The sequence below is a fragment of the Choloepus didactylus genome, chromosome 4 (assembly GCF_015220235.1).
Source record: "Choloepus didactylus isolate mChoDid1 chromosome 4, mChoDid1.pri, whole genome shotgun sequence".
NCBI classification, from domain to species: Eukaryota; Metazoa; Chordata; class Mammalia; order Pilosa; family Megalonychidae; genus Choloepus; species Choloepus didactylus.
The window spans coordinates 166,025,646-166,051,767 of record NC_051310.1 but is presented as its reverse complement, the minus strand read 5'-3'; the positions used below and the strand labels follow the sequence as shown (position 1 = coordinate 166,051,767).

The 26,122-nt window shown below is 37.1% G+C and overlaps 2 protein-coding genes across 4 annotated transcripts in view; one reads left to right on the top strand and one right to left on the bottom strand.

The window, feature by feature from the left end:
• The window catches only part of NUBPL (nucleotide binding protein like), a 626,527-nt gene extending 624,784 nt beyond the window's left edge, over window positions 1-1,743 (bottom strand). For both annotated transcript variants that reach the window (XM_037834762.1, XM_037834763.1), the window contains exon 1: window positions 1,410-1,743. The gene's annotated coding sequence lies outside the window, so the exon portion shown is untranslated. The remainder of the gene's footprint in view (window positions 1-1,409) is intronic.
• Window positions 1,605-25,789, top strand: DTD2 (D-aminoacyl-tRNA deacylase 2). 2 transcript variants are annotated; one of them, XM_037834769.1, is made up of 4 exons: window positions 1,605-1,771; window positions 5,906-5,975; window positions 25,224-25,322; window positions 25,452-25,789. In XM_037834769.1, exons 1-4 carry the CDS (start codon window positions 1,661-1,663, stop codon window positions 25,466-25,468), a joined length of 297 nt encoding a protein of 98 aa, XP_037690697.1. In that variant the 5' UTR covers window positions 1,605-1,660; the 3' UTR covers window positions 25,469-25,789. The 2 variants fall into 2 exon arrangements, with proteins under 2 accessions (XP_037690697.1, XP_037690695.1); XM_037834767.1 differs by lacking the exons at window positions 25,224-25,322; window positions 25,452-25,789 and adding an exon at window positions 9,305-10,468.
• The last annotated feature ends 333 nt before the right edge of the window (window positions 25,790-26,122 follow it).

The following is a 26,122-nucleotide window of genomic DNA, read 5'->3' as shown; positions in this document are numbered from 1 at the left end:
GCACTGCAGTCAAGAATCACCATCTACTTGTGTTCAAATTCCCCCATTGTGACTTACTGACCTAATTCTATTTTCTTCCCTCAGAATGCTCACTTTTTATTCACATTTTACTATTTTATCACATGCATGTCCTGCCTCCTTAAATCCTTCGTAAATGAGACTGGGTGTTCAAAAAATAAATAAAATACAGAAAGGAAATGCTTTCTATTCTTGCTGTCTTGTCTCCATTGCCCTCTACAGGTGAAAGGAAAGAATAAGCAAGTCCCAACCTATTAAGTATAGCATGTCCAGGAGATCCTCACCTAGGAGAAAAGTTTAAAGTAATTAGTGTTTTTTGAACTGGTAACTCTTACCAACCAGACTCCCTCTATTCTACAGGAAAGGTTTCCCAATTTGCTATAGTCCCCTGAACTATATACCCTATTTTCAATAGGCATCCTTATCTCCTGCACTCATTTACAAATGCACACCAAAGTCCTCTTATTCTGTGTCAGGGCTAAGGGCCGCTACATCAGTCCCTTTCGGCCCTTTAAAACTTGCATCCAGGAGAGAGAGATTAAGAAAAGACACCCAATAGTTATAATGACATAGATGTAAAGACATTAACAATGCAACTTAGCTGTGTCCTGCAAATATCAACAAATGTACAAACCCCTGCAATGCCGCAACCAGAGGCAATGTGAGATTTAGCTTTCAAGATAACTAGAAAACAGTAGAAAGGACTGTTGATCATGCATGGATTAATTTTTCAGTCACACTACTTTGTATGGATAGCAACACTCTCAATGATGTCATCTTCTAAAACAACATACCCTAAGTATAAACATAGTGTGCCAACTGAGCCCAAATCAATGATCTGGGTAATGCAATCAGGGTAACGCTATTATTCCTCTTCTAAACCCCCCAAGACCACATGGAAAAATAAGGGCTAATCTGATGCATGTTCAAGGAATAGTTATGTAGGAAGGAAAATCAAGTGCTTGTTTAATTTTATTTACATTCCAATATGTACTTACAGGAAATGCATCACAGAATTAATGTCACTATATGCATCAGAATCTATCATTTTCTTCGTGTTAGTAGCAGATTAAATAATTTATTAACAATCACACAACTTTCTTGAATATTTTTAGTGGGAAATTTTTTCTAAAGGATTTATCACCAAACGTGTATTCACATAGATAGCATCCTAATACTTTTCTGCAACTGCGGAATCAGCATGATTTGTAGCATTCAAAATAGAGGAGTTAGCGTTGTTTTATCGATTGGGGTAAGGAAAAATTTTAAACTATTTATAGCCTTTAGTTCCATCTTTACCTGCTTTGGGCCTCGGTTGATTCACTCCGTTTACTTACCTGCATAATGGGCATAATACGGACTTAAATAAGCAGATTTCAAATTTTTAATACCTGGAAACCTAAGCTTTCGGAGTAGGAAAAAGAGGCCCGATGAGCCTTTCTCACTCATTTCAAAGTACCAATAAGCGCCTTCTACTGAGCTGGGTACTCCCTGCTGAGGGGGTTAAAATACTCTTTCGGAGGAAGCACATCCGGGACAACCGAGAGTCAGGCAGAGGCCCCGCCCTGTCCATACGTGCACCGGAAGCGAGCCAGCGTGGCGGTCGGCTAAAAGTGGTTGGATAGCTCCGCGGTCTCGAGCCATGGCTGATGGCGGTAGGATGCCGCAGGCCCGGGCACTCCTGCAACAGTGCCTGCATGCCCGACTGCAAGTACGCCCAGCGGAGGGGGACGCTGCGGCCCAATGGGTGGAGGTAATGTCTGCCCCGCCTCTGCCGTTTCTCTCACGCGCCGGACAGTTCTTTCCGCGTTGTATCCGTGACGTATCCTCCTGGGGTTCCCTGTTGGCTTGGCCCACCCTGCCCCGTGGTACCCGGCACGTGGTGAGGCTAAAGTGGGACTGCAGACCCTGCCTACTGTGATATTGTTATGGGACCAAGGAGGTGGATTCTTTTGCTTGATGGGCTCAAATGACCAATTCCTGAGACACCAGGGTTTCAAAGAGAGAAAGAGTTTTATTGCAGTCTGGAAGCTGGAGAACAGATGGTCTGTAGGTCCAACAATCTGTCTCCCAGAACTGAGATAATTTTGATAGTTTTATAGTATTAAAAGATGGGCAGGTTTTAGGATAATGAGTACAGTGGCCCAAGATGATGTAATTAGAAGTGGTTTAATTATTGAGCATGTGCAGATTGATTACATGCTGTCACAGAACTTGTGTAAGAAAATGCCAGCCTTAATATGATGATGGGCTTAATTTTTAGTATTCTAATGTAGTATAGGTGACTTGTATGTTAAAGTCTAAGCTACTGCACATGTCAGACTGGGCTCATTTAGGTTAGATCCAACTTTGGTTAACAGCTACAGATAACTCTGGATTTGAGGTGGGTTAGTTCTGGGCTGACCCAAGATCCTTTATTAATAAACATTAGGGGCTGTCTTTAGATATCATAAGACTTTAAAGTGGAAAAACTGGATAAATGGGTATAGGTCACAGTCACAAGGTTTTTACAATCACAAGGGCATAAGATAAAGGCTGTACAATCGTTATCAGAGATCAGGGAAGCTGGATTACAGTTCTTGTTTCAGGTATTTGCCTCTGTCTACTCTAATATACCAGAAAATAACAAGGAATATCTATATAATGATTCAGTAATCATAATCAGTCCTTAAATTTTAACTTCTTGGTTATAATGTGCTTGGCTGCGCTTGTCTCTATGGTCTTGCACCACCATTCCAGGTGCCTTCTCTACTGCCTTCTCTCATCCTCTCATCCCCCAGAGGATGAGCTTGTACCTTGCTTGGGAGGTCCTGGGAGATTTGAACCTCCTCCTAGAGTCTGCCTACTAGAACTCGCTGGACTTTTGTCTCAGACCTCTTGCTTCAAAAGCAAAAGGCCTTGCCACTCTCTTTGCATTGCTCCACAACTCGTGGCATATGCAGATCCCTTTCAAGCTTTCTAACTAGATTTGCTGCCATTCAGATCTGTCTGCCATGCTCCAGATTGCATCAAATTCCCTGTTATGTTGACTGCAGGTAGGTCTTAGTGTAGGAATGAGATTTCCCAAGAAACAATCCTATTTTAAAGAGACTTTTAAAATTTGACTTATTTCCAATTAGAAACAAAGGCTACTATTTTTACAGTAACGGAACATTGTTATCAAACACATTTCCTCCAAATAATTAAAAACATTTTCACTAGTATGATTTCCTTTTACTTGCATACTTACCTTTTTAAGACAGCCTTCCCCCACAAAAACAAATAAAAGTCCCTTGGCTTATTTCTCGAGTTAGTTGAAATATAAGAAAAAAAAAATAGTGCCTAATTAAGACTTTGGAGGTACTCAGAAACTTTAATGTAGGAGAATCTCGTTCACTCACTTCGTCTGAATTCTGTCCCAGCTCTAACGTTTCTTGGTACAATCGTGGTCATTATTTTACCTACTACTGTCCTATGTGGGTGATTATTTTTAAATACTATTACACCCTGCTAATTTGGAACTGCTTTTAAGCATAAACATTCCTATGTGTTCTTCTCTCTCCTTTTTGTCGTCAAAAAGTCATTTTTCTTTCTCCTTTTTTGTTATGACTCTTTATTGAGGTTTTGATTTCCCCTTCCATAATATAAAAGGAATTATATTCCTTTTATAATTCCTATCCTATCTAAAGAATTAGCTTGCTTTATTGTTGCCTTATGTATATTCTTCATGCCAAATTTTATGCAAAATCAGCACATTTTGTTTTAGCCTTCCAAACTGTTTGTGTTTATAAACTTTAAAAGCTATTTTTAAAAGTATTCCCTTCCACTTCTGGCTAAAAAGTAATTATTATTTCCTGGCTGCTAAAACAAATACCATATGATGGATTGGCTTAATAACAGATATTTATTGGCTCAGGGATTCCAAGGCTAGATGGCTTGCTTCCTCCAGGCAGGTATCTTCTTCTGGCTAGTGGGCAGTCTTTAGGGTTCCTTGACTTTTCTGTCACATGGCAGTGCACATGGTGGCATCTTCTCCTTTCTGTTCTTGGTTTGCTTGACTTACCTTGCTTCTCCATTGGCCTCTCTCTCTGGCCTTTTCTATAAGGTCTCCAGTAATGGGATTAAGACCCATCCTGATGTATTTGGCCACACCTTACATAAAAGTAACCTCATCAAAAGGTCCTATTTACAATGGATTCTCACCCACAGGAAATGGATTAAGGTTAAGAACTTGTTTTCTTGTGGTACATAACTCCAAGCCACCACTGGAAGTATAAGTGTTTTGCTCTTTCTCAAGCATCCTTTTCCTTAATCTTTTTCTTAAAGGTCTTTAAAAAAAAAAAAAAAAAAAAAACTAGCATTTTAATATGAAGACTGGTTACTTTCTTTGTTCTTAGTTTCATGCATTTAGACTTTTGTTGTCACCAACTACTGTTTTTCTTCTTGGGAAGTGAACTTTTCTAATCTATAATGAGAATTATCTATACTTTTCTATATGCTTGAAATGTTTTATACCAAAAAGAATGAAATGAAAGTGATTTTGACTTGAAGAGAGGAAGCTGTAGGTCATAAGTTAAGATCTGTTATTTGGATAAACTAAAAGACAAAGCCTTAATGAGGACAATAGGGATCTATTTCTGCAAATAATTAATTCTAACATTGCAAGTGTCTGAATATGGCTATGCTTAAGATTTCATTCTTGCTGACACAGAATCAGTAGAGAGGCCTATGATAGTGGTGCATATCATTCACCTTGCCAGCTCTTTATTATGGGTGTGCATTTGATGTGCTTGTTGTTGTTCCAGAAGCACAGTTCACTTTTTACAAATGACTTCCTTTCTAGGTAAATCAGGTGTGAGTGGAGAGCTATATTTACATTTACATATAAAACCAGCTAAATGACACATAGACCCTAGAAGACACAGTTGACCATTAATGCAATTGATGGATAAATTGTGTCCCTATCTTACAAAAACAGTCTATAAAGTAAATTGTGCCTCTGCTCTTATATTTATTTTTACATACTCATATAATAACACTTACGTAGCACTTACTATGAGCAAGGCACTCTTTTAAACACATTAAAAATATTAATTCATTTAATCTTCATAATAGCTCTTGGAGCCAACAAGGTTAATATACAAAGTCAAAAAATCTAATGATTTACTCAGTATTAAAATAAAAGTCCTTTATCAAGTGGCCCTTTTCCATACAACTGTAAGTATTATACTGAGTGAAATAGTCTCTGTCCTATAAGAGCAATAAATAAGCATAAATACAGATACCATACCCTGTTAACAAATAACCTTTGATGTAGAACTTAATATAAATGCAATTTCTAAGCTTTAATCACTGTTTATTTAAAGAATTAACAATAACAAGAGTAAGTGGACAGATTCCTACAATTTGTTGAAATAGAATCAGACTCTCACTATATGCAAGTAAACGAATTAAGGGGAATAAAGAGTGATAATGTCAAAAGACATAGCCACATTGTTGCTTAACACCAGCCATGTCTGATTCAATGAGAATTCAACTTGTATTAATTAAATGGGACCCTGCAAAGTAAATGTTTTTAAGTTTGCCTTACTTAGAGGGGACAAAGCTTGTTGATAGTCCTAAATATTTTGACAAGAAGTAAATGTTGGAAGGAATGCTTGTGGGCTACTCTACTCTTGGCTGTATTTTACACCTAATTTTTGAAAGAAATTGTAAGTGAGGTGATTGAAAACTGCAAAAGATTTTGTTTTCTCAAATATTTATGAAATCAAATCTGTAAAATATTTTTCCTTTTCATTTAACCTTTATGTCTATAGCAGTGTAATAAATGAAATTTTATTCATTTAGTTCTGTATCTATATATAGATGTTTCTTTCTAATATGAGTTCACTGTGGTGATTTCTTATAGGTTCAGAGAGGATTAGTGATCTACGTGTGCTTTTTCAAGGGAGCGGATAAAGAACTTCTTCCCAAAATGGGTATGTGTTTGATGTTTCTTTTTTTAAGACTGTAAATGAATAGCAATACACAGGGGAAAAAAGCACAATCTTAAATTGTGCTAGGGTGTAAATTTTAAATTACCTGGCTCTGTCTCCTGTTGTTGGCTTTAGCTAGTACTTCTGCCAATTTCAAAGTAAGCAAGTATGGTGGAATTCTTTTCAAACATCCTGCAGCATTACAGATGGCTTATAGATGCTTTAGAAGAGTATATATGCACACACACACCACACTTTGAGATTCAGCCAAGGATATGAAAAGTTGTTGGAAGCAGGGTGGCCACATAGGGAGAAACAGATGCCATATTTCTTAGTATCATTTCCCTTAGCCCTCAAGTACCAAAGAGGGTGTGTAACTGCCAGTAACTCTGTGCAAGGTGTAGGTCCCATCAAATCTGGACAGCTCAGGTTTATATCATTATTATAGAACAATTTACACTAACCATTTATGGACTCCTTTGTAGGAAATGTGTATAAATATAAGATTCTCTTGGTTCTTGAGCCAAACTCAGTGTCATCCAGAGAAAGAGAAGGCAGTGTCAGTGATCAGGCATCTCTGAACAATTATTTTTTTGCTCATGGAACTTTTCAGTATCCTAGACAGTCCATAGCACTGTACATTCCTTATAATAATTACATATGTTCGGATATACCAAACCAAATTGTACTATCTCAAGACTAATTATGTTTTTTTAAAAAATCTGGATATAGTGGGGCTATCCCTAAGGTCTGGGTTGGGTTATAGCACCCATTAAGTGGATTAATGAGAAATATGAATTATACAAATGGGTAGTTGATGCATTCAGAAGTTAACCTAAAAGAGCTTTAAGTAATGGGACTCAAGGGTGCATAACCTAATAAGGAACAGATTGGACAACGGGCTAAAGCTCCTGGAGGGAATTCTCTACTGGGATGTCAAACATGTTTGACTAGTTTTGTCAAAGGGTAAAACCTGTACTTGAGAAGGGTCTATGATAGGTGAGAATGGAAAGCCAGTAACTATAATAGTTTGAATTTTTAATCCAGAGGATAATAGGGAGCCATTCAAGGCTTTCAGGAGAAAATGAAATGGGGGCTTCTTTCATAGAGGATGATTTTCCAGGTCCTTAATGCTTGGGTATTAGCTATTTTGTCCACTTAACTAAATTAATATTTGCTTTGGATTAAATCTTAAACTGTAAAAAATATAATAGAAATCTTCAAAAACAGGAAGAGTATTCTTGTCATTTTGACTTAAGATTGACTTCCCCAATTTGTTTCATGAATTCTTAAATGGATCTTAAACATTATTGGATGAAATAAACCAACCAGCATAAGATGGTAGTGAGTTTAAAACACTGATGAGGTCTATCTCAATTCTTTTAGTGGATAGTCTAGTACAAAATTTTGTATCTTATGATTTTCAAGAACTATCTGACTCTTAAGAATCACATTCTCCTGGTATGAGTTACAAGCAAATTAAATCCATCTATTTTTTGATAATGTTAGCTTGTACATCCCTCTGTTCCAGTAGGCAAAGTAAACCAGTGTGGTAGGATTCTCTTAATTCTCATGAATTCAGATCTTTCCAATAAAATCATATACACCTTGGAAACATAACAACCAGTTGTATACATGAAGTCTGAAATAGTGTGGCTAGAATGGAGATGTGCAGAATCATCCTCAGTTCATCTTTAGTATCATTTGACTGAGATCCAGGGATCTATCAAAACTTAACTTCCCATATATAATATTAGAAATACTTGATTGATAACCTGTCTTAGGATGTTTGAATTTCCAACATACCATTAATTCACTGTCTCATTTTAATTCTACTTACTGATTTTGTGTTTGTATTCTATTTACTTCTGCATTCTGACATTTGTGTACCAATAGCATTAATTGAATTCTCAGATATAGCCAGTAGAGGGAAGTATATGAAATATAATATATTGTCATTGCTTCTCTGTCCTGTTACCCAAAATTGCATACTTAGTCTGTCGCTGTCCTGAGGTATGGACAGCTGGACAATGATTTTTAGTGGAATGAAGTACTCTGGAGAGATACAATTTCTTTAGAAGTAGGCAATAAAATGGCTGGCTGTATAGTAAAGTCCTATTTGTAATAGAGAAAATTAGAGATATTTAAAAATAGATGTTAGATAAGTGAAAATTGATAGTGCTTAATGAATAGTTAGGAATTCATTTTTTGTCCACCTTGGCAGATTTTTACCATGTTAATTCCCTGATTTGTAAATTGAGGAAAGCATGCTAAATCCTTACTACTATTTCCTACGTGCTCTAATAATTGAAACCTTTGACTACTCCATCAGCCAGCATGCCTTTTCTAGCCTAATTTTTTGGACAGTAGTGTGAGAGTGTGAAGTTTGTATGGTTTCTGTCTTTTACCACTTGTCCTCTCAGAACTACTCTATTCTTTGCAAGCAAAAGTCGTTTATACCTTTATAGAAACCCTGTATATTAGATATTTTTGTTTGTTTGGTGTTTCAAAAATGGTTAATGTTGAAGTTGTAAAGGTTTTCTAAGTTTAGGTTTTATCTACACATAGATTTTTGTGGTGGTTTTGACACTTCTTATTAGCTATAAGATTATACTTTCATAAATGCTGTAAAAATAATATCTGTTTTCTTGTAAGCATATGAAGATATTGCCGGTAATTCTTCATCTCTTTATTTACTTTTGTAATAATAGCAGTAAATTTTTGAAAATTCTTCCCTTCAGCTTTACCCTTCTACCATGGGTTACATTTGTATATACATAGTCCATGTTAACTGTGCCTTTGAAGTTAAGAAACTGCAAAATTAGGTGGTATATAATGGAATTGAAACTGTAGGCTTGGCCTCACTAGTATAAACTTTAGACAACTAAGTTTAAAATAATAAATGCCATAAAATTTTGATTTAATATTCTTTGTTATAAAGCAGAATTTGGTGTGACGAGGATTTATCATGATCTTTTCCCACTCGGATATGCTTATGAAATATAAAAAGGAATAAGAAGGCAAAAATCTTCTCATGTTCACCCCTGGGACAACAATATTTTAATGTTTCAGCATACAATTAATTCTTAGATCTTTCTGGATGGACTGCTGTTTGATCTTAACTTCCAAGTGATACTCAAAGCATCATGCCGTTTTCTGCATTACATTTGCCTTGTTTTTACCTAGATCACTTAGTTTAGTGAAATAGTTTTTTAAATCAAAGTGCACACTTTGGGTTTCAAACATTAAATTTGCTGACTAGCTAAAAGATTGAAGGTTTTCTTCATGTTTGTTTCTTACTTCAGAATGTTTTCCCTTTCTTCCCCACCCAGTTAATACACTTTTAAATATGAAATTAAGTGAGACAGAAAATGGCAAGCACGTCTCTATATTGGATCTACCTGGCGACATTCTTATCATCCCTCAAGCCACCCTTGGGGGGAAAGTAAAAGGAAGAAACATGCAGTATCACTGTAACTCTGGAAAAGAAGAAGGGTTAGAACTTTATTCCCAATTTGTGACTCTGTGTGAAAAAGAATTGGCTGCTAACAGCAAGTGTGCTGAAGCTGGGGTTGTGGTGGAACATGGCACTTACGGGAACAGGCAGGTGTTGAAGCTGGATACCAATGGACCATACACACACCTAATTGAGTTTTGAAAAATTAAAGTTGGTTTTTATAATTGTTTTCTAGTATAAAGCGATCTGAACTGAAATTAGATTTTCTTCGTCTTCATCCTGAACACACTAACGTCTCCAGATTCTGCCGCATTTTCTGCCAAGAAAAAGCTTGGGTCCCACATACAAACAACTCTGCAACCTCCTAATTGGATGACTTGCCGAGTCACCTAAACTCTGGATCTTAGTTACCTATCATCCTGCTTTCCCCCCACCCTTCCACTTGAAAATTTGAAAAGTGCTTTTGATTGATTTCATAGTCTTTGTGAAAATGTTCTTAGAGAACTGTATTTAAGATGTTTACATACATTTGAAATATTTTGCAGTGAAGAGTTTTGTGCAATTAAGAAAAAGACATTTCTTACACCCTCAAGTTTTATGCAGTATGTAATGAAAATAACTGCTTGTATTAAAAATCCAGCACAAACTGACCACAACTTTGTCAATTTTGTTTAACTGTTTGTTTTCCACATTTTGAGTGAATGAATATATGGTTTACTATTCCTTTTAATAATATCTGTGAAATTTTAATATAAAAATGTTATCGTGTGTTCCGGTTTACTAATGCTGCCGTTATGCAAAATACCATAAATGGATTGGCTTTTATAAAGGGAGTTTATTTGGTTACAGATTTACAGTCTGAAGGCCATGAATGTGTCCAAATTAAGGCAACAACATGAGTTGGCCTTAAGGAAGGTCAGTGGCATCCAGAAAACCTCTGTTAGCTGGGAAGGCACATGGCTAGCTTTTGCTGATCCTGGGTGTTCCAGCTCCTCTGTCAACTCCTGTGCATTCTTTAAAATGTTGCTCTTGGGGTGTTTGTCCTCTCTTAGCTTCTCCGGAGCAAACTGGGTTAGCATCTCCAAAGTTTCAGCAAAAGTCTGCTTTCAGCGGCCACCTCCAAAATGTCTCTCTCAGCTGCTCTTCAAAATGTCACTCTCCGCTGCTCTGAGGTCCTTCTGTTTGTGAGCTTTTTTATAAGACTCCAGTGATTAAATCAAAACTCACACTGAATGGGTGGGGCCACACCTCCATGGAAATAATCTAATCAAAGGTATTACCCACAGTTGGAGGGTCACATCTCCATGGAAACAACCTAATCCAAAAATTCCAACCTAATCAACACTAAATACGTCTGCCCCCACAAGATTGCAGTAAAGAACATGTCATTTTGGGGGACCTAATACATCCAAACTGACTCATTGTGCATTAAAATATTACTTTCCAAGGACATTCAAGAGCTTTAGATGATTTGAAGAATTTTTAGTTGAAATAGGAACAAGGTCTAAGGGATTAAAAGTTGTTTTTATTTAATATTAAGCAATAGTCTGTTTCTTAACTTTTTACCAATGCCACATATTTCTCATTTTCTATCTGGTTTTTAGAAGATACTGCTTCATGAAATTAGTGTTAATTCATAAGCTTTTTAAAAAATTAATTTCCTGTTGAATTAGATTGCTATAAAAGGAAGAAAAGCGGGAAGCTTTATACTGGAATTAACTTGAAAACAAGTTGATTTGTTCATTTCCATATTATCTATGTGATTATTTGGAGCCAGTGTTTATTTTTCTATTAGTGATATGACAGACAATTAATAAGTAGCTGTTTCAAATGCAAGAGAGGAAGATAGAGAATATAAGAAATGGAAAGAATAAGTGAGTCAATAAAAGGTAATTTCCAATTTTTGCAAACTCCTCTGTTCTGATTTTAAAAGGTATTTTTAAGAGTAAAAAAACAAAAAATATTTCTAATTACCGAAAAGATGAAGACATTAACTTGAATAAACATTTAAAGTAGCTACTGAAGGTGCCTTTGTGTCTTAGAATTTCTTTAGATCTTTAAAAATTTTATTATCACAAAAAGTTCTATTTTCTCCATACCCTTCCTGTACTGTTCTATTTTGGAACTTCAGAATCAATAATTGGCTTGGTGATGAGTTCATTGTCCTTAACTTTTGCTTTATTGATTCCCAGTGCACTTATTGAAATGTAATGAACTATTCATAAACTTGCAAACTCCAATTTTCTCAGAGCTTCTCTAAGGAGGTATATATGTCTTAAAAAGATTAGGTGTTACCTATTTTAAATCATTTTGATTTTGTGTCTAGATGAAATGCTCGCTCACAGCCCTAGATTGCTGTTTTATAGTTCAGGCAATTCTTTTTTTAAAAAAATTTCTTTGAGGTACTTGGGGAGAATAATGGTTTCAAGTACATGAAGGATTATTAAGCAGAATGTCACAGACAATTTTGCTTCATTTCCAGGAAAGCTAGAACAAGAGGGAATAGGCAAGAGAAATAATGTTGTAACTATCAAAATTTTTTCTGTGCTGCTTCAGCATCCATCTTACTTTGGCTAAGCCACTTGCCTCAACACTGACCTTAGGCCTAGTTAATAAGCACCTTTCCAGCTGGGGCAGAAACTACCCCAGAACACAAACTCACACACGTCACCCAAAACCCACAGCTGGTCCAAATGAAAAGCTAAACATTCCACTCCCCTCGGTCCCCCAGCCCCTTTCCCTTTATGCAGCATTTGCTTTAAGCTAACTGATCCTTGACTCCCGAGGAAAGTTTACTAACCTCCACCCTTGGACCACAATAAATTTAGGCCCAAGCCAACAGATCCCTCTTGCTCTGCCTATGTGCCTTCCACCAGCTGGTTAAGCTACCCGAGCCGATTGCACTTCCTGGCCAACCCTCATGGCACCCCCCCACCCCTCTCTCTGTGGGACCCGTGAGTAACAAATTATCTTTTCTCATGTGTTATGGCCTTGGTTCCCCATTGTGTCACACCTGACCTCCACTTGGGCCCAAATTTAAAATCCAACTTAAAATCAGAACACCCTGGTTTTCTGTAGCTCTTCTGGGCCAAAGTGCTCATGAACCTTGAATATACATCTCATTTTATTTTCACAGTATAACTAATGAGGATTGTTCTGTGGAAAGTAAGACAATGCTTAAATAATTTTCTCAAGGTCATACAATAGGAAAGAATACTGCTAAAAACTATGATACCCTAATTTTCATCTTTCTGACTTTTCTTATAGTGAGTTGTTAAAGATGAAATTGATCTTGATAGAAGTTTAGCATCTCCCAGTGTGAATCATTAAGAAAAAGTAGCTAATAGATTGGTTTACTTACTAAATTAGGGGCAGATAGGGTTGTATCTAATATGGGTGCCTTCTGTCTCTTTTTCTAAGATTCTAGAATGTTTCGAATAGTACTCATTTTGGAGTATTATTTTATCTGTCAGTTTAAAATACCATGAATTCAATTATAAAAAAATACTGTGTATAAGACGTGAACTACCAATGAGTATGGTTTAATATCTTGAGTACACTCCCGTAAAGTAAAATCAAATACATTTTTACCACTCCTATCTACATTAGTTCAAGTCATGAAAGAAGACAGCAAATATTAAAATCAAATACTATAGAATTCTATGCCACTTGTCTTGGAGAATAAGAACTCACATAGTGTTATAGGGGAACCATATCATGTAATGGTTAACATTGCAGAGAATTTGATTTATGTTATAGCTAAATTTGTATAACAAAAAACAAACAAAAAAGCATATGATAATGAAATTAATGTATTTAGAAGTGCCTGCTTGTTTCTAAAAGGGAAGAACTGCTAGAAAAGTAACATTTTCATTCTAATGCCATACTGTGGTCATTACTTTAAACATCTGTTTATTTTGATGGTTTGCTAATTAATTTCCCTTCCTCCTCTCCTATCTCTAATCCTTTTTGCAGACCATCTCCAAGTTAATGTTCCTAGAACATGTTGTTCTAAATGCTATTCCACTCCTTAGAAAGTTTTATAACTTCTCTTTATCTATAGGACAAAGTCTAAACGTCTGAGTTTGGCATCAAGACTTTCCATACACCTTAGGAGTGAATGAAATCACCAAGGAGGGCTGTAGAGAACCAGTCAGAGTTTTGTAAAACAACATGTAAAGAAAGGGCAAAGTATGAGAGAGGCCAGAGGAGATTTTAGAGATATCTGAGAGGCAGAGAGAGAACCAGAAAAATGCATTGTTAACCAAAGATAGTTTCAAGATGTAAACAGTGACAAAAACAACAAAAATCAATACTGAAGAAAAATCAGATAACACGAGGACTAAAGAGAGACCTATAGGCCTAGCAGTTAGATGTTTCCAGAGTTTACCAGGAATTGGGGCAAAATTTGCAAGAGTTAATAGGGATTCTTAATCTTTTGTCCTAGAGCAGAGTGTCACATGCACCAGAATCACCTCTTTAAAAATGCAGTTTTCTGGGACCCATCCCAAATTTAATGAATCGGATCTCAGTAGTTAAAATGTATTTAGTCGACAATCTCTTCCAGGTGATTCTTGTGTACACTGGAATCCCAGAACCACTCTTACTCAGAATGAAGCCCAGACGTCTAAGGCTGGTATCAAGATTTTATAAGCTGGCTCCAGCTCAACTTTCCAGTCTTTTCTCCCACTGCTCCCCTATAGATATTCTCCAGTATAGCTCTGTTTCTTTCTGCTATCATGCCCTCACCTAAATTGACCATCTGCTCTCCTCTAACTCCATCACTATTCATGATTCAGCTCAAGTCAGTCTCTTCTGGCCCCACAGTAATTTCTCCTGCCTCTACCTTCCTCCACATTATGGTTGTGCCACTCTTTACACTTGTGCTGTGTTTTATGAGATTGAGTACTTTGGCTTTATATTTTTTTGTGCTTGTATGTCTTGACTACAAGAGCATAAATAATATTGGGCAGAGATGGTATATATACATTCTTCTTATCTCCCACAGTACTTCTGTTGTACTGTGTAGGTTGCACATGTTCAATAACTCTCAGTATATATTATCTGAATTAATATAGAGATATATCAGTGGCCAGAATACTCTTGACTTTGGTTCAATTATGCCAGGGTTTCACATATTGTTCAGTTATGCCAGAGTTTCAAATACAGACTTCAGAGCTGTTAAGGAATAAAGAAAGTTTGGAATGTACAGGAGCAAATTAGATGTAACTACACTTTGCTTTAATTTGATATATAACACAAGAAAACTTGGAGACAAACTAAAAGGAAGGATTTTTGAGTTTCTATACAAATTGGGCATTGCCATTCCTATTTTTACTACTTTATGATATCAGAGTGGTCACTTTATATTTTCTTAAGATTCAATCCATGATATATTTCAAATATAGTATACCTGGCTTTATGTCATAGTTCTGAACCTAAAAAGGTGTACAAAAAACAACCGTTCTTAAAATGCAGAAAGGAAAAGTTATTTCACTTAAGAAAACCTGTATTTGAATCTTTCATAAAACAAACTATTTGTGAAGTAAATAAAAATGTCTTAATCTTTTTTATAAATATGAATTGTGATGCAACATGCATTATTAATACCCTTCTGTATTTAATTGCAAAATAAGGGAATTCTGTGGGATGTATCACAGGTAACCAACTTCTTGATATGACCCTACTTCTTTTTACTGGATGTTTCCATATGAAAGAATCTTAATAAAATTTGACCTATTACATCAACCTTTTTTTCTGAATGTGAAAAAAAAAAAGAATTTGTAGACAAAGCACCACACCCTATATAACAGTGTCTGAGAATCATTAACTAATACTGTTAAAAACGGGGGGGTGGGGGGTGGGTTGGAAAGTCATTGGGGACCTTTTTTGATGGGAAGGTTTTGAATTTCTTAAAGGGATCATCTGACCATACAAGCAAAAATACCATCCTTGGTTCCATCTGTGAGATTTTGTGTCCTTAGCTTTGTACTTAGACAGATAAACAAAGGTTCATATTCTGTTCCGTTCCTGGTATTCTTTTGATTTTCTTTGCAGCCCTAAGATAAGTCACTTTATGAGCAGATATGATTGTCTATAAAGTTTAATTTACTCAGTGCCTGGATTACCTTCTTTCCTGGTTACATTCAGACAGTCCCCAAAGATTTTATTTCTTTTCTTTGTACACCTTTTCCCCCCAGATGTTGAAAATGTTCTTCTAACACTTGTTTGAAAATGTTCTTCTAGCACTTGTTTAATACTGCATCATAGATAATTGCTCTGCACTAAACATTGTAAATCTTTAGAAGCTGCAAATCAGTAGTGGAGCTGGGGGCTTTGTAAAATACAGGTTGTTCAAGATATGATCCCTGACTCCAAGGAACTTACCATCTAGTAATGGACATAATAGACACAGAAGTGCACTAGGTAGTGTATGATCAGTGATGTCTGGGTGATGCAATCTAATAGCAGCAGAGGGAGAAGTGGAAATACCAGTGTCCTGTAGTTTAAGGTTTCAAGAATTGGGGAAGGGAGTGTGAACATACAGAAAAGTTGAAAGCATTATATAATTAATACCCTTATATCCATCACCTAGATTCCACAATTAGCATCTTGCTGCATTTACTTTAACACCTATCTACCAATCTGTCCTTTCCAAAAAGGAGATTGTTTGCTAGGGTTTTCAATTCATTCCTATTCTTTCCTCCTATTTTGCCTCTACTGGTTAGCTTCCCCTCTCAGAGGGCTATGTTTTGTGTGAGCCTGTTGCATTTCACCAATGTGCCCAGATTCACTATACTTACTTTAAAGAAAAGCCTCCCAACTCAGTGTGCCTTTCTGCTTTAAAGAAACATCCCAAAGGATGGATCATGAGAGGAATGATTCTTCTACCCTTCTAATTAGGTTAATTAACAATAACTGGAAACCTAGACCTGAGACTAGGAAAGAGCCTATTTCTAAGTTACCCTTTTGTCTAGCTTTGTCTAGCTTTGCAGCAGTTTTTCAAAGTATGGTCTGAGAATGCCTATGAATCAGAATTACCAGGAAAACTTGTTAAAAATGCAAATTCCTGGCTCTCACTTCAGACCTACTGAGTCAGAATTTCTAAGAGGAGGCCTGGAAATCTGCATTTGTAAGTCCAATTCCCCCACCAGTGATTCTTAGACTAGCATTTGAGAACTGGTTGTAAAGTGGTAATATCTCTGAATCAAGAGTCAAGAGGCCTCTGTTGGAGTCTCAGCTTTCCTATAGACTGTGTCATCCTATCCTGGGGTAACTCAATTAAACCCTCCAGGATTCATCATGAACTAACAGAAACATATTTCCTGAAGCTCCAGAAAATGGTTAAAGGACTCCAATCACAAGGCAAGTGTCAAATCAAGGGCTACTTAAAACAGGATCTTATGGTGCCCTGACTGCCCGCCATCCCTCCTCATTGGCTTGCACTGAGTGGGCCATGCTCCTAGTGCGGATTACTGGTCCCAGTTCCAGAGGGAGCAGAGTAACCCTCCTATACATACCGGGAGCATGTATGTCTGGCCCAGTATGTCTGGTACTGGTCTGAGAGACTTGCTGTCCCAGGACTTGTCCTGTGTGTAGAAAGAAAGTGGCTAACAGAGCTCTCCTAGAGCAGTCAAGTGGCTGCCTGGGGCAAGGAATTGCTGGCTGTAGTACCTACAGTTCAGTACCTGGGACTGTGAGGAAACTGTTTCCTAGGGAGGGGGGATATTCAGAACCCTGTTGTTCTAGTTTACTAATGCTGCTGGAATGCAAAACACCAGAAATGGATTGGCTTTTACAAAAGGGGGTTTATTTGGTTACACAGTTACAGTCTTAAGGTCATAAAGTGTCCAAGGTAAGTCATCAACAATCAAGTACCTTCACTGGAAGATGGCCAATGGCATCCGGAAAACCTTTGTCAGCTGGGAAAGCATGTGCCCAGCATCTCCTCCAAGTTCTGGTTTCAAAATGGCTTTCTCCCAGGATGTTCCTCTCTAGGCTTCAGCTCCTCAAAAATGTCACTCTTAATTGCTCTTGGGGTGTTTTGTCCTCTCTTAGCTTCTCCAGAGTAAGAGTCTGCTTTCAATGGCCACCTTCAAACTGTCTCTCAACTGCAGCTTTTGTGCATTCTTCAAAGTGTCCCTCTTGGCTATAGCAAGCTCTCTCCTTCTGTCTGATCTTATACACTGCTCCAGTAATCAAGGCCCATGCTGAATGGGTGGGGCCACACCTCCATGGAAATTATCTCATCAGAGTTATCACCTACAGTTGGGTGGGTCACATCTCCATGGAAACAAAGGATTCTAAACTAATCACTAATGTCTCTGCCTACACAAGATTACATCAAAGATAATGGAGTTTCAGGGGACATAATACATTCAAACTGGCACACCTATAAACAAGGAAATTCCTAGGGTCAACCTCACAGGCCTAAGACATAAGGCAATTATAGAAAGGATCAGGGTAGCCCCTTTGCTTTGGTCTGGACTATTCTCTAAACTCATTGGATGAGTAAGCCCTGAAGAAAAGCACTTGGATAGGTCAGTATGCAAAGTCTGGAAAGGTTTTTTTTTTTTTTTTTTTTTTTTTTGGGTAACTACCAGTAATCAAGGAAAGCTCTGTCATAACACTAGCTGGATACAAGCTTAAAGAACAGATGCTTCGGGGTCTAAATTCTAGCCATAACACATTAAAATATCAAAGTGTCCAGTCTTTCACGAAAGGTTACAAAACATACAAAGAAACAGGAAGCTATGGCTCAGGCAAAGGAGAAAATTAAAACATTAGAAACCATCGATGAGGAGGATCAGACCTGGGACATTCCAGACAAAGACTTCTTTTAGATGGTCCTAAATATGCTCAAAGAGTTGAAGGAAAACATGGGAGAAGAACTAGAGTAAATCAGAAACACCACAGATGAACACAAAGAGAATATCAATAGAAAGATGGAAATTATGAAAAGGAACCAAACAGAGCTGAAGATCACAGTGACAGAAATTTAAAATTCCGTGGAGGGGTTCAACAGCAGATTGGAGCTGGCAAAAGAAAGACTCAGAGAACTTGATGATAAGACAATTGAAATCATTCAGTTGGAACGCAGAAAGACAAAATAATGAAGAAAAATAAACAGAACCTGAGGAACCTGTGGGACATCATCAAGTGTACCAATATATGCATGTGGGACTCCCAGAAGGAGAAGAAAGAGAAAAAAGGGACAGAGAGAATATTCAAAGAAAGAATGGCTATAAACTTCCCAAATCTAACAGAAGACATGAATATACACATCCAAGATGCTCAATGAATTCCAAATAGAATAAACCCAAATAGACCCATGCTTACAGCATATTCTAATCAAACTGTCAAAGAGAGAATTCTGAAAGCCACAAGAGAGAAGCAACATGTCACATACAAGGGAGCCTCAATAAGATTAAATGCCAATATCTCATTGGAAACCATGAAGGCAAGAAGGCAGTGAGATGGCATATTTAAAGTACTGAAAGCAAAAGATTACCGACCTGGGGGAAAATGTGGGAATATTAAATTACCCCACCTGGGGAATTAATGATACTCTCACAAGCATTGGGAACTACCAGTTTAGAAACCCCAGCCCTTGATCTTGGGACTTGCCGTTATGAAGCTTGTTATTGCAAAGGAGAGACTAAGCCTACTTAAAATTGTGCCTAAGAGTCACCCCCAGAGAACATCTTTTGTTGCTCAGATGTGGCCTCTCTAAGCCAACTCTACAGGTAAACTCACTGTCTTCCCCCCTACATGAGACATGACTCCCAGGGGTGTAAATCTCTCTGGCAACATGGGATATTACTCCTGGGGATGAGCTTGGCCCTGGCATCATGGGATTGAGAAAGCCTTTTTGGGCCAAAAGGGGGAAGAGAAAGGAAACAAAATTAAGTTTCAGTGACTGAGAGATCTCAGAGTCGAGAGATCAGTCTGGAAGTTATTCTTATGTATTATATAGATTTCCCTTTTTAGTTTTTAGTGTATTGGAATAGCTAGAAGGAAATACCTGAAATTGTTGAACTGCAACCCTTTATTCTTGAAGCCTTTACTCTTGAAGATGATTGTATAACTACATAGCTTAGATTGTGTGATGTGAATGTGAAAACTTCATGGCTCCCACTCCCTTTATACAGTTTATGGACAGATGAATAGAAAAATGAGGACAAAAATTAAATGAATAATAGGAAGAGATGGGGGTTATGGGATGTTTTAGGTGTTCTTTTTTACTTTAACTTTTATTTTTATTCTTTTTTTGTGTGTGGTAATGAAAATGTTCAAAAATTGATCTTGGTTATGAATGCACAACTATATAATGGTACTGTGAACAACTGATTTTACACCATGGATGATTGTGTGGTATGTGAAGATATCTCAATAAAATTGAATTAAAAAATAAAAAACATAAAACAACAACAACAAAAGATTACCAACCAAGAATTCTATATTCAGTAAAACTGTCTTAACTATGAAGGAGAGATTAAGTCATTCCCAGATAAACAAAAGCTGAGGTAATTCATTGCTGCTAGTCCTGCCTTGCAAGAGATGATAGAGAATTCCACAGGTTGAAAGGAAAGGACAATAGCTAATAGATCAAAGCCGTATGAAATAAAGATCTTTGATAAGGGTAATGACATGGGTAAGTATAAATGCCAGTACTATTGTATTATTGATTTGTAACTCCACTTTTTACTTCTTACAGGATCTAAAAGGCAAATGCATAAAATGTAATGAGAAATCAGAAGTTTTGGTCTCATAATATATAAACATGTAATTTGTGATAAAAACTACATAAAGGTGGGGGGGGTAGAGGACTACAGGAATAGAGTATGTGTATACTATTGAAGTTAAGTTGGTATCAAAATAAACGAGATTGTTATGGTTTGGGGATGCTAAATTTAAGGCCCTTGGGAACTACAAAGAAAATATCAAAATATGCAAGCTTACAGTAACAGAAATTAGAGTACAGGTTGCCAGAGGGAATGGAGTAGAGGGAATGGGGAGGTTAATGCATAATGGATATGGGGTTTCTGTTTAGGGAGATGGGAAGGTTTTAGCAATGCAAGGTGTTAAGGGTACCACAATATTGTGAATGTGATTAATTCCATTGAATGGAATGCTTGGGAGTGGTTGAAATAGGAAAGTCTGTTGTATATATGTTCCCACAACTTAACAACAACAACAGCAAAAACAAAGGACAATGACAATTAAATGTGATACATGATCCTGTATAGGATCTAGCAAGGGAGGAGAAAAAGCTCTAAGGGATATTATTAGGACTTATGAAAAAATTGGAATATAGAGTGTAAGCTTTATATCAATATTAAATTTCTTGAATTTGATAACTCCACTTAAGGTGGTTACATAAGTGAATATCCTTATTCTTAGGAAATGTTCATAGCATTATTAAGTGTTCAAGGAGCATGATGTATGCAACTTACACTCAAGTGTTTAGAAAATAGATTAGATAGATAGACAGACAGATAGATACAATGATACAGCAAATGTGACAAAATGTTAAAATTGTGGATCTGGGTATCTGGAGGGGTAGGGTTATGTTGGAGTTCTCTGTATGGGGTTTGTATTATTAAACTACCCTGTAAGTTTAAAAGTATTTCAAAATAAAATGTTACAAAAAGAGTGAGGGAATTATATTTGGTAAATTCTAAGATCTCTTTCAGCTCTACAATTTTGTGGAAGTATGAAAACTTAATCTTGTAAATTAGGAGATATTGGTTAAACTTTAGTCAGATGAACTGAAAAATGTTTAGATTTGTGTTCATTTGAGCTACAGTGTCTTTTAATTCAATCTGTATGTGAGTTATTTATCAAAATAATTAAATTTTACTTGCATCTTTTGAGTTTTCATTTGCTTTCAAAAAGCTGAACATGGAATGAGCTTCAGGCATTTCACAAAGCCCATTGCCATTTCATAGCACTGTATTTCCTTGGTGATTCCAGTGTGCATAGTCTGCCAGGTTTGAGCTGTTGCCACTTTGCATTCTTTTTCCATTGCTGATAATATACTTTTTTCCTTCCTATAAATAAAGTGACTTATTTTCTCAAGGTTCTGACTTGGCAGAAGTCACTACAAGTTTTAAAATCATACTCACTAGTGAAAGAGAAAAGTGCCTTACTGTCTGTAAGCATGATTAAATTCTGTGACCTCAATCACCTTGGTATTAGATAGCTTTTTTTCCGTTATACATTTGGGCCTAATTTTAGTTTCAAGCTGATTTCAGAATATTGTTTAAAATGTTCCACAGCATTCCTGCTATCATCTCATAAATAATGATGAGTGTCTACATCATTTAAAAAAAGCCTTTGTGTGTGTGTGTGGTGGTGTAATTTACTATTTGGTGAACTTTTCCAAAAATTTTATTGACAGACTCTAATTTACTGGGGTTATAAGATTAGAAAAAAGGTCACCCAATAAATAAAAACATATATGTTTATCCTAAAGTATGTATAGGATTTTAGTAATGCTCTACTAATTCCCATATTTTCTCCCCCTTTTTCCCCTGATATTTTTCATTTAGAAACAGGAAAGAGAGATATTATGCAAGCATTTAAATACCAGGCTACTGTTAGTTTCATTTTGATTAATATTTGAGATTACATGATTTTGTCAATCAGAAGCTACTATATGCAAAGCACAGATAAGCATTATAAGCAAATAAAGTTATCAGCAGAAAATTTATTTGGACTTTAGCTCTTGTTCTAGTTTGCTAATGCTGCCAGAATGCAAAATACCAAAAATGGATTGGCTTTTATAAAAAGGGGTTTATTTGGTTACACAGTTGCAGTCTTAAGGCCATAAAGTGTCCAAGGTAACACATCAACAATCGGGTACCTTCACTGAGGATGGCCAATGGGGTCCGGAAAACCTCTGTTAGCTGGGAAGGCACATGGCTGCCGTCTGCTCCAAAGTTCTGGTTTCAAAATGGCTTTCTTCCAGGATGTTCCTCTCTAGGCTGCAGTTCCTCAAAAACGTCACTCTTAGTTGCACTTGGGGCATTTTTCCTCTCACAGCTTCTCCGGAGCAAAAGTGTGCTTTCAACGGCTGTCTTCAAACTGTCCCGTCATCTGCAGCTCCTCTCTCAGTTCCTGTGCATTCTTCAAAGTGTCCCTCTTGGCTGTAGCTCCTCTTCAAAATGTCACTCACAGCTGCACTGAGTTCTCTCTGCCCGTCAGCTCATTTATATGGCTCCACTGATCAAGGCCCACCCTGACTGGGCGGGGCCACACCGCCATGGAAATTATCTCATCAGAGTTATCACCTACAGTTGGGTGGGGCGCTTCTCCATGGAAACACTCAAAGAATTCCAATCTAACCAACACTGATAGGTCTGCCCACAAAAGATTACATCAAAAATAATGGCATTTGTGGGACATAATACATTCAAACTGGCACAGCTCTCCTGGGGAGTTCTTTGTTAAACACACTCAAAATTCAAAAGGCATAGTCTTTCAATAAGAATTTATTTGGAACCTACCGAATACCAGTTCTGGGAAACACAGGAGATAAAAAGATAAAACATTTTCCTTTCTTTTGTGGGCTCATATTGTTACATACATCAAAATACAAAGAGATTGGGGCAGGGAATACAGATTTTGGAGTCAGCTGCACTGACCTGGTAGTTGAAGTCTACAAAGTGTATGACATTGCCCAGAGAGAGTGTGTAGGAAAGGAACAGTAGGAAACAATGTTTAAGACATGGGAAGATTAAGAGACGCTATCAGGGAGGCCAAAAAGAAGTGGGAAGAGAGGTAGGAGAAAAATTGGAAGAGAATGATCAGTCACAGGCAAAGTCAATTGGCTGGTGATTTAATAAACCAGCATTCTGGTTTATTAACCAGCCACAAATGTCTTTGCAGTAATGGTTAGGACAGTGATTGCTTGACCAGACAGACACCTGGACACCATCACCTGGCCAAGTTGACACATGAGCCTAACCATCATAACAGGCAATAACTTATAGAGCAAAGTCGCATATCAGAAGTATAGGTGGAGAACACTTTTGAAAAACTGGTTCTCCTTCAGAGTCCCATCTACTTTTGCTGTAAATGTAAGACTTGATCATCTAGGAGAGAGGAAGGTGGAGTGGAATAGCAGCTTGAGGAGAGTGGTGAATGTTTGACATAGCCACGATGGAAAATGTGAAAGAGAGCCAACTAGCTAAGGCTAGAAATCATAAATAATGCAGAACATTAGAAAGCATGGTTATGCAACTTTCCTGGCAGTTCAAGAGCAGAGAAGAAAAAGCAGATGGTTGGGTTGATTCACAGTTGGGGTTGTTGGTAGAGCAGATGCAGTGTGCTAAGGTCATGGTGTGAAAGGATTTGGGAATGCTAGTAAGAAGGTGGGCAAGGAAGGAATAAAACCAGAGAAGAGCTAACAGACTAGATTAAGGGAAGAGATCAAGAAAACTAGCGGTTTCAAGAAGTTAGAAGGGAAAGTTCAAAAGAAAGTAAGAGAGTAACAGAAGTGGAGAGATCTCTAAGATAGAGCTATTCTGAGTGAAAAGATCTAGGATGAGGCCATGGGAATGTATAGCTACTGTGGAGTGTGTCAAGGAACAAAAAAAAAACTAGTATGCTGGATGACTACTCCATGTGGACAATAAAGTTAATCCAGGATAATAAGACTCAGAACAGGGAGAAATACTTAACCCTGTGCCTAAACTTTAATTGCTGTGAAAGTGTGATATGAAGTTGAGGATGGTAGAGAGTGTTGTTTTAAAAGGATGTGAACTTCAGAGGGGGAGGAGAGGGGCCCCATAGTCTGAAAACCCTAACAGAGCCAGGGGAATGTCAGCTCTTAAAAGGACCTGTGTGGTTATGAGAAAGTTAGTTTTCCTTTATGGCAAAGACAGCAAAGGATTATTAGGGAAATGTTAGTGGTATAGGAGTGTTTACTAGAAGAATGGTATTTTAGAAGGTAATGTGGGATTAGTAGGAAAATCAGCAAGCTGAATTGGATTAGGAACAGAGAGCAAAGAACAACTGACTAGAAGGACTTACATTATGAGTAATAACTATTGATCATAGCAGGAGAGACAGGACATTGAGACGTACTGTATACGTGAGTGGCAGAGAGACCAGAGATAGCAGGAATTTAAATGGAATTATACTGATAATTTTTGCCTGAATATTGTTTATGAAAGATGAAGCAAAAGAAAATTGGGAGAAATAAGGGACGATAGTAGAACCAAAACAACTAATTTGGGCTTCATACTATTTAGGAGAGATGAAGCAAAATGGAGATGATCTGAAAGTGATATGTAATATTAATATAGTCTTTCTGTCAGAGTTAGCCAACTCAACAGTTAGAGGGAGCAGTCCCACAAGACTGCCCTCAGTTCTTACACTAATTGCAAATTCAGGGAGTTCCCAAAACCACCCTCAGATTTGAGAATTCACTAGGAACTCACAGAACTCACTTAAAGCTAATACATTCACAGTTATAGCTTATTACAGCCAAAGGAAGAGACACATACGGCAGAGTCCAGGAGGTATCAAAATGTGGAGCTTCCAGTTGTACTCTCCCCTGTGTTACTCACATAGTATCACTGTGACAATATACATGGAGTATTGCCAACCAGAGAAGCTCATGCAAGCCTGAGTGTCCAGAGTTTTTTATTGTGATTTTATCACATAGCATGACTGATTGCCCACATGGCTGATCTCAGTCTACAGCCCCTCTAGAGGTTGACTGATATCACGTGACCCAAAGCTTCTACCCTAAGTCACATTGTTACTACCTGACTTTGCCCAAGGCCCCCTGGCGAACAAAGACACTTCTATCAGGCATGACATTCCAAGGGCCTGGAGACTACCTGCCAAAAGACAAGAGCAAAGGCCAGACCTCTCCTTGGGTAAGGTTAAATTATTTGCTATATACTTTCCTTTAAAATTTTAGATTTTAGGTTTAAACATTTTGGTCTGGAAGAAAACATCTAGGCATCTTCTCTAACCCTAACTTATTACAATTCTCTCTTTTTTAGGATTGGAAATACATTGAGTGCCTGATATAGGATTACCAAACATCCATTCCAGTTCACCCCCATTGCCCCAGCATATTTCTTTATTGATTATTGATATATAATTCATATACCATAAAATTCACCATTTTAGTATATAATTCAGTAGTTTTTAGTATATTCACAAAGTAATGCAATATTGCTGTATTGTACAATATTTTGCTAAGGTTGTACTATTTAATTCCTTAACATTTTTATCATTGCAAAAAGAAGCCTTATACCCATTAACAGTTGTTTTCTATTTTCCCCCTACTCCCAGTACCTGGCAACCACTACTCTGTCTCCATGGATTTGCCTATTCTGGACATTTCATATAAATAATATCATATAATATGTGAAGTTTTGTGTTTGTCTTCTTTCACTGAGCATACTGTTTTCAAGGTTCATCCATAATGTAGCATATATCAATTCTTTTTATTGATGAATAATGTCCTATTATATGGATATACCGTATTTTCTTATCCATTCACCTGTTGACAGACATTTTCCCCCCACTTCTTGGCTATTATGCTGCTATGAACATTCATATACAAATGTTTATGCGGATATGTATTTTCATTTTTCTTGGGTATATGCCTAGGAGTGGAAATGCTGGTTCATTCGGTAACTCTGTAACATTTGAAGAACTGCCAGAC

Excerpts from the sequence above, each read along its gene's own strand:
- DTD2 (XM_037834767.1), top strand. The coding sequence starts at position 1,661 with ATGGCTGATGGCGGTAGGATGCCGCAGGCCCGGGCACTCCTGCAACAG. Across the intron at positions 1,772-5,905 it reads CTGCGGCCCAATGGGTGGAG|GTTCAGAGAGGATTAGTGAT; the intron begins GTAATGTCTGCC and ends GATTTCTTATAG. Across the intron at positions 5,976-9,304 it reads AGAACTTCTTCCCAAAATGG|TTAATACACTTTTAAATATG; the intron begins GTATGTGTTTGA and ends TTCCCCACCCAG.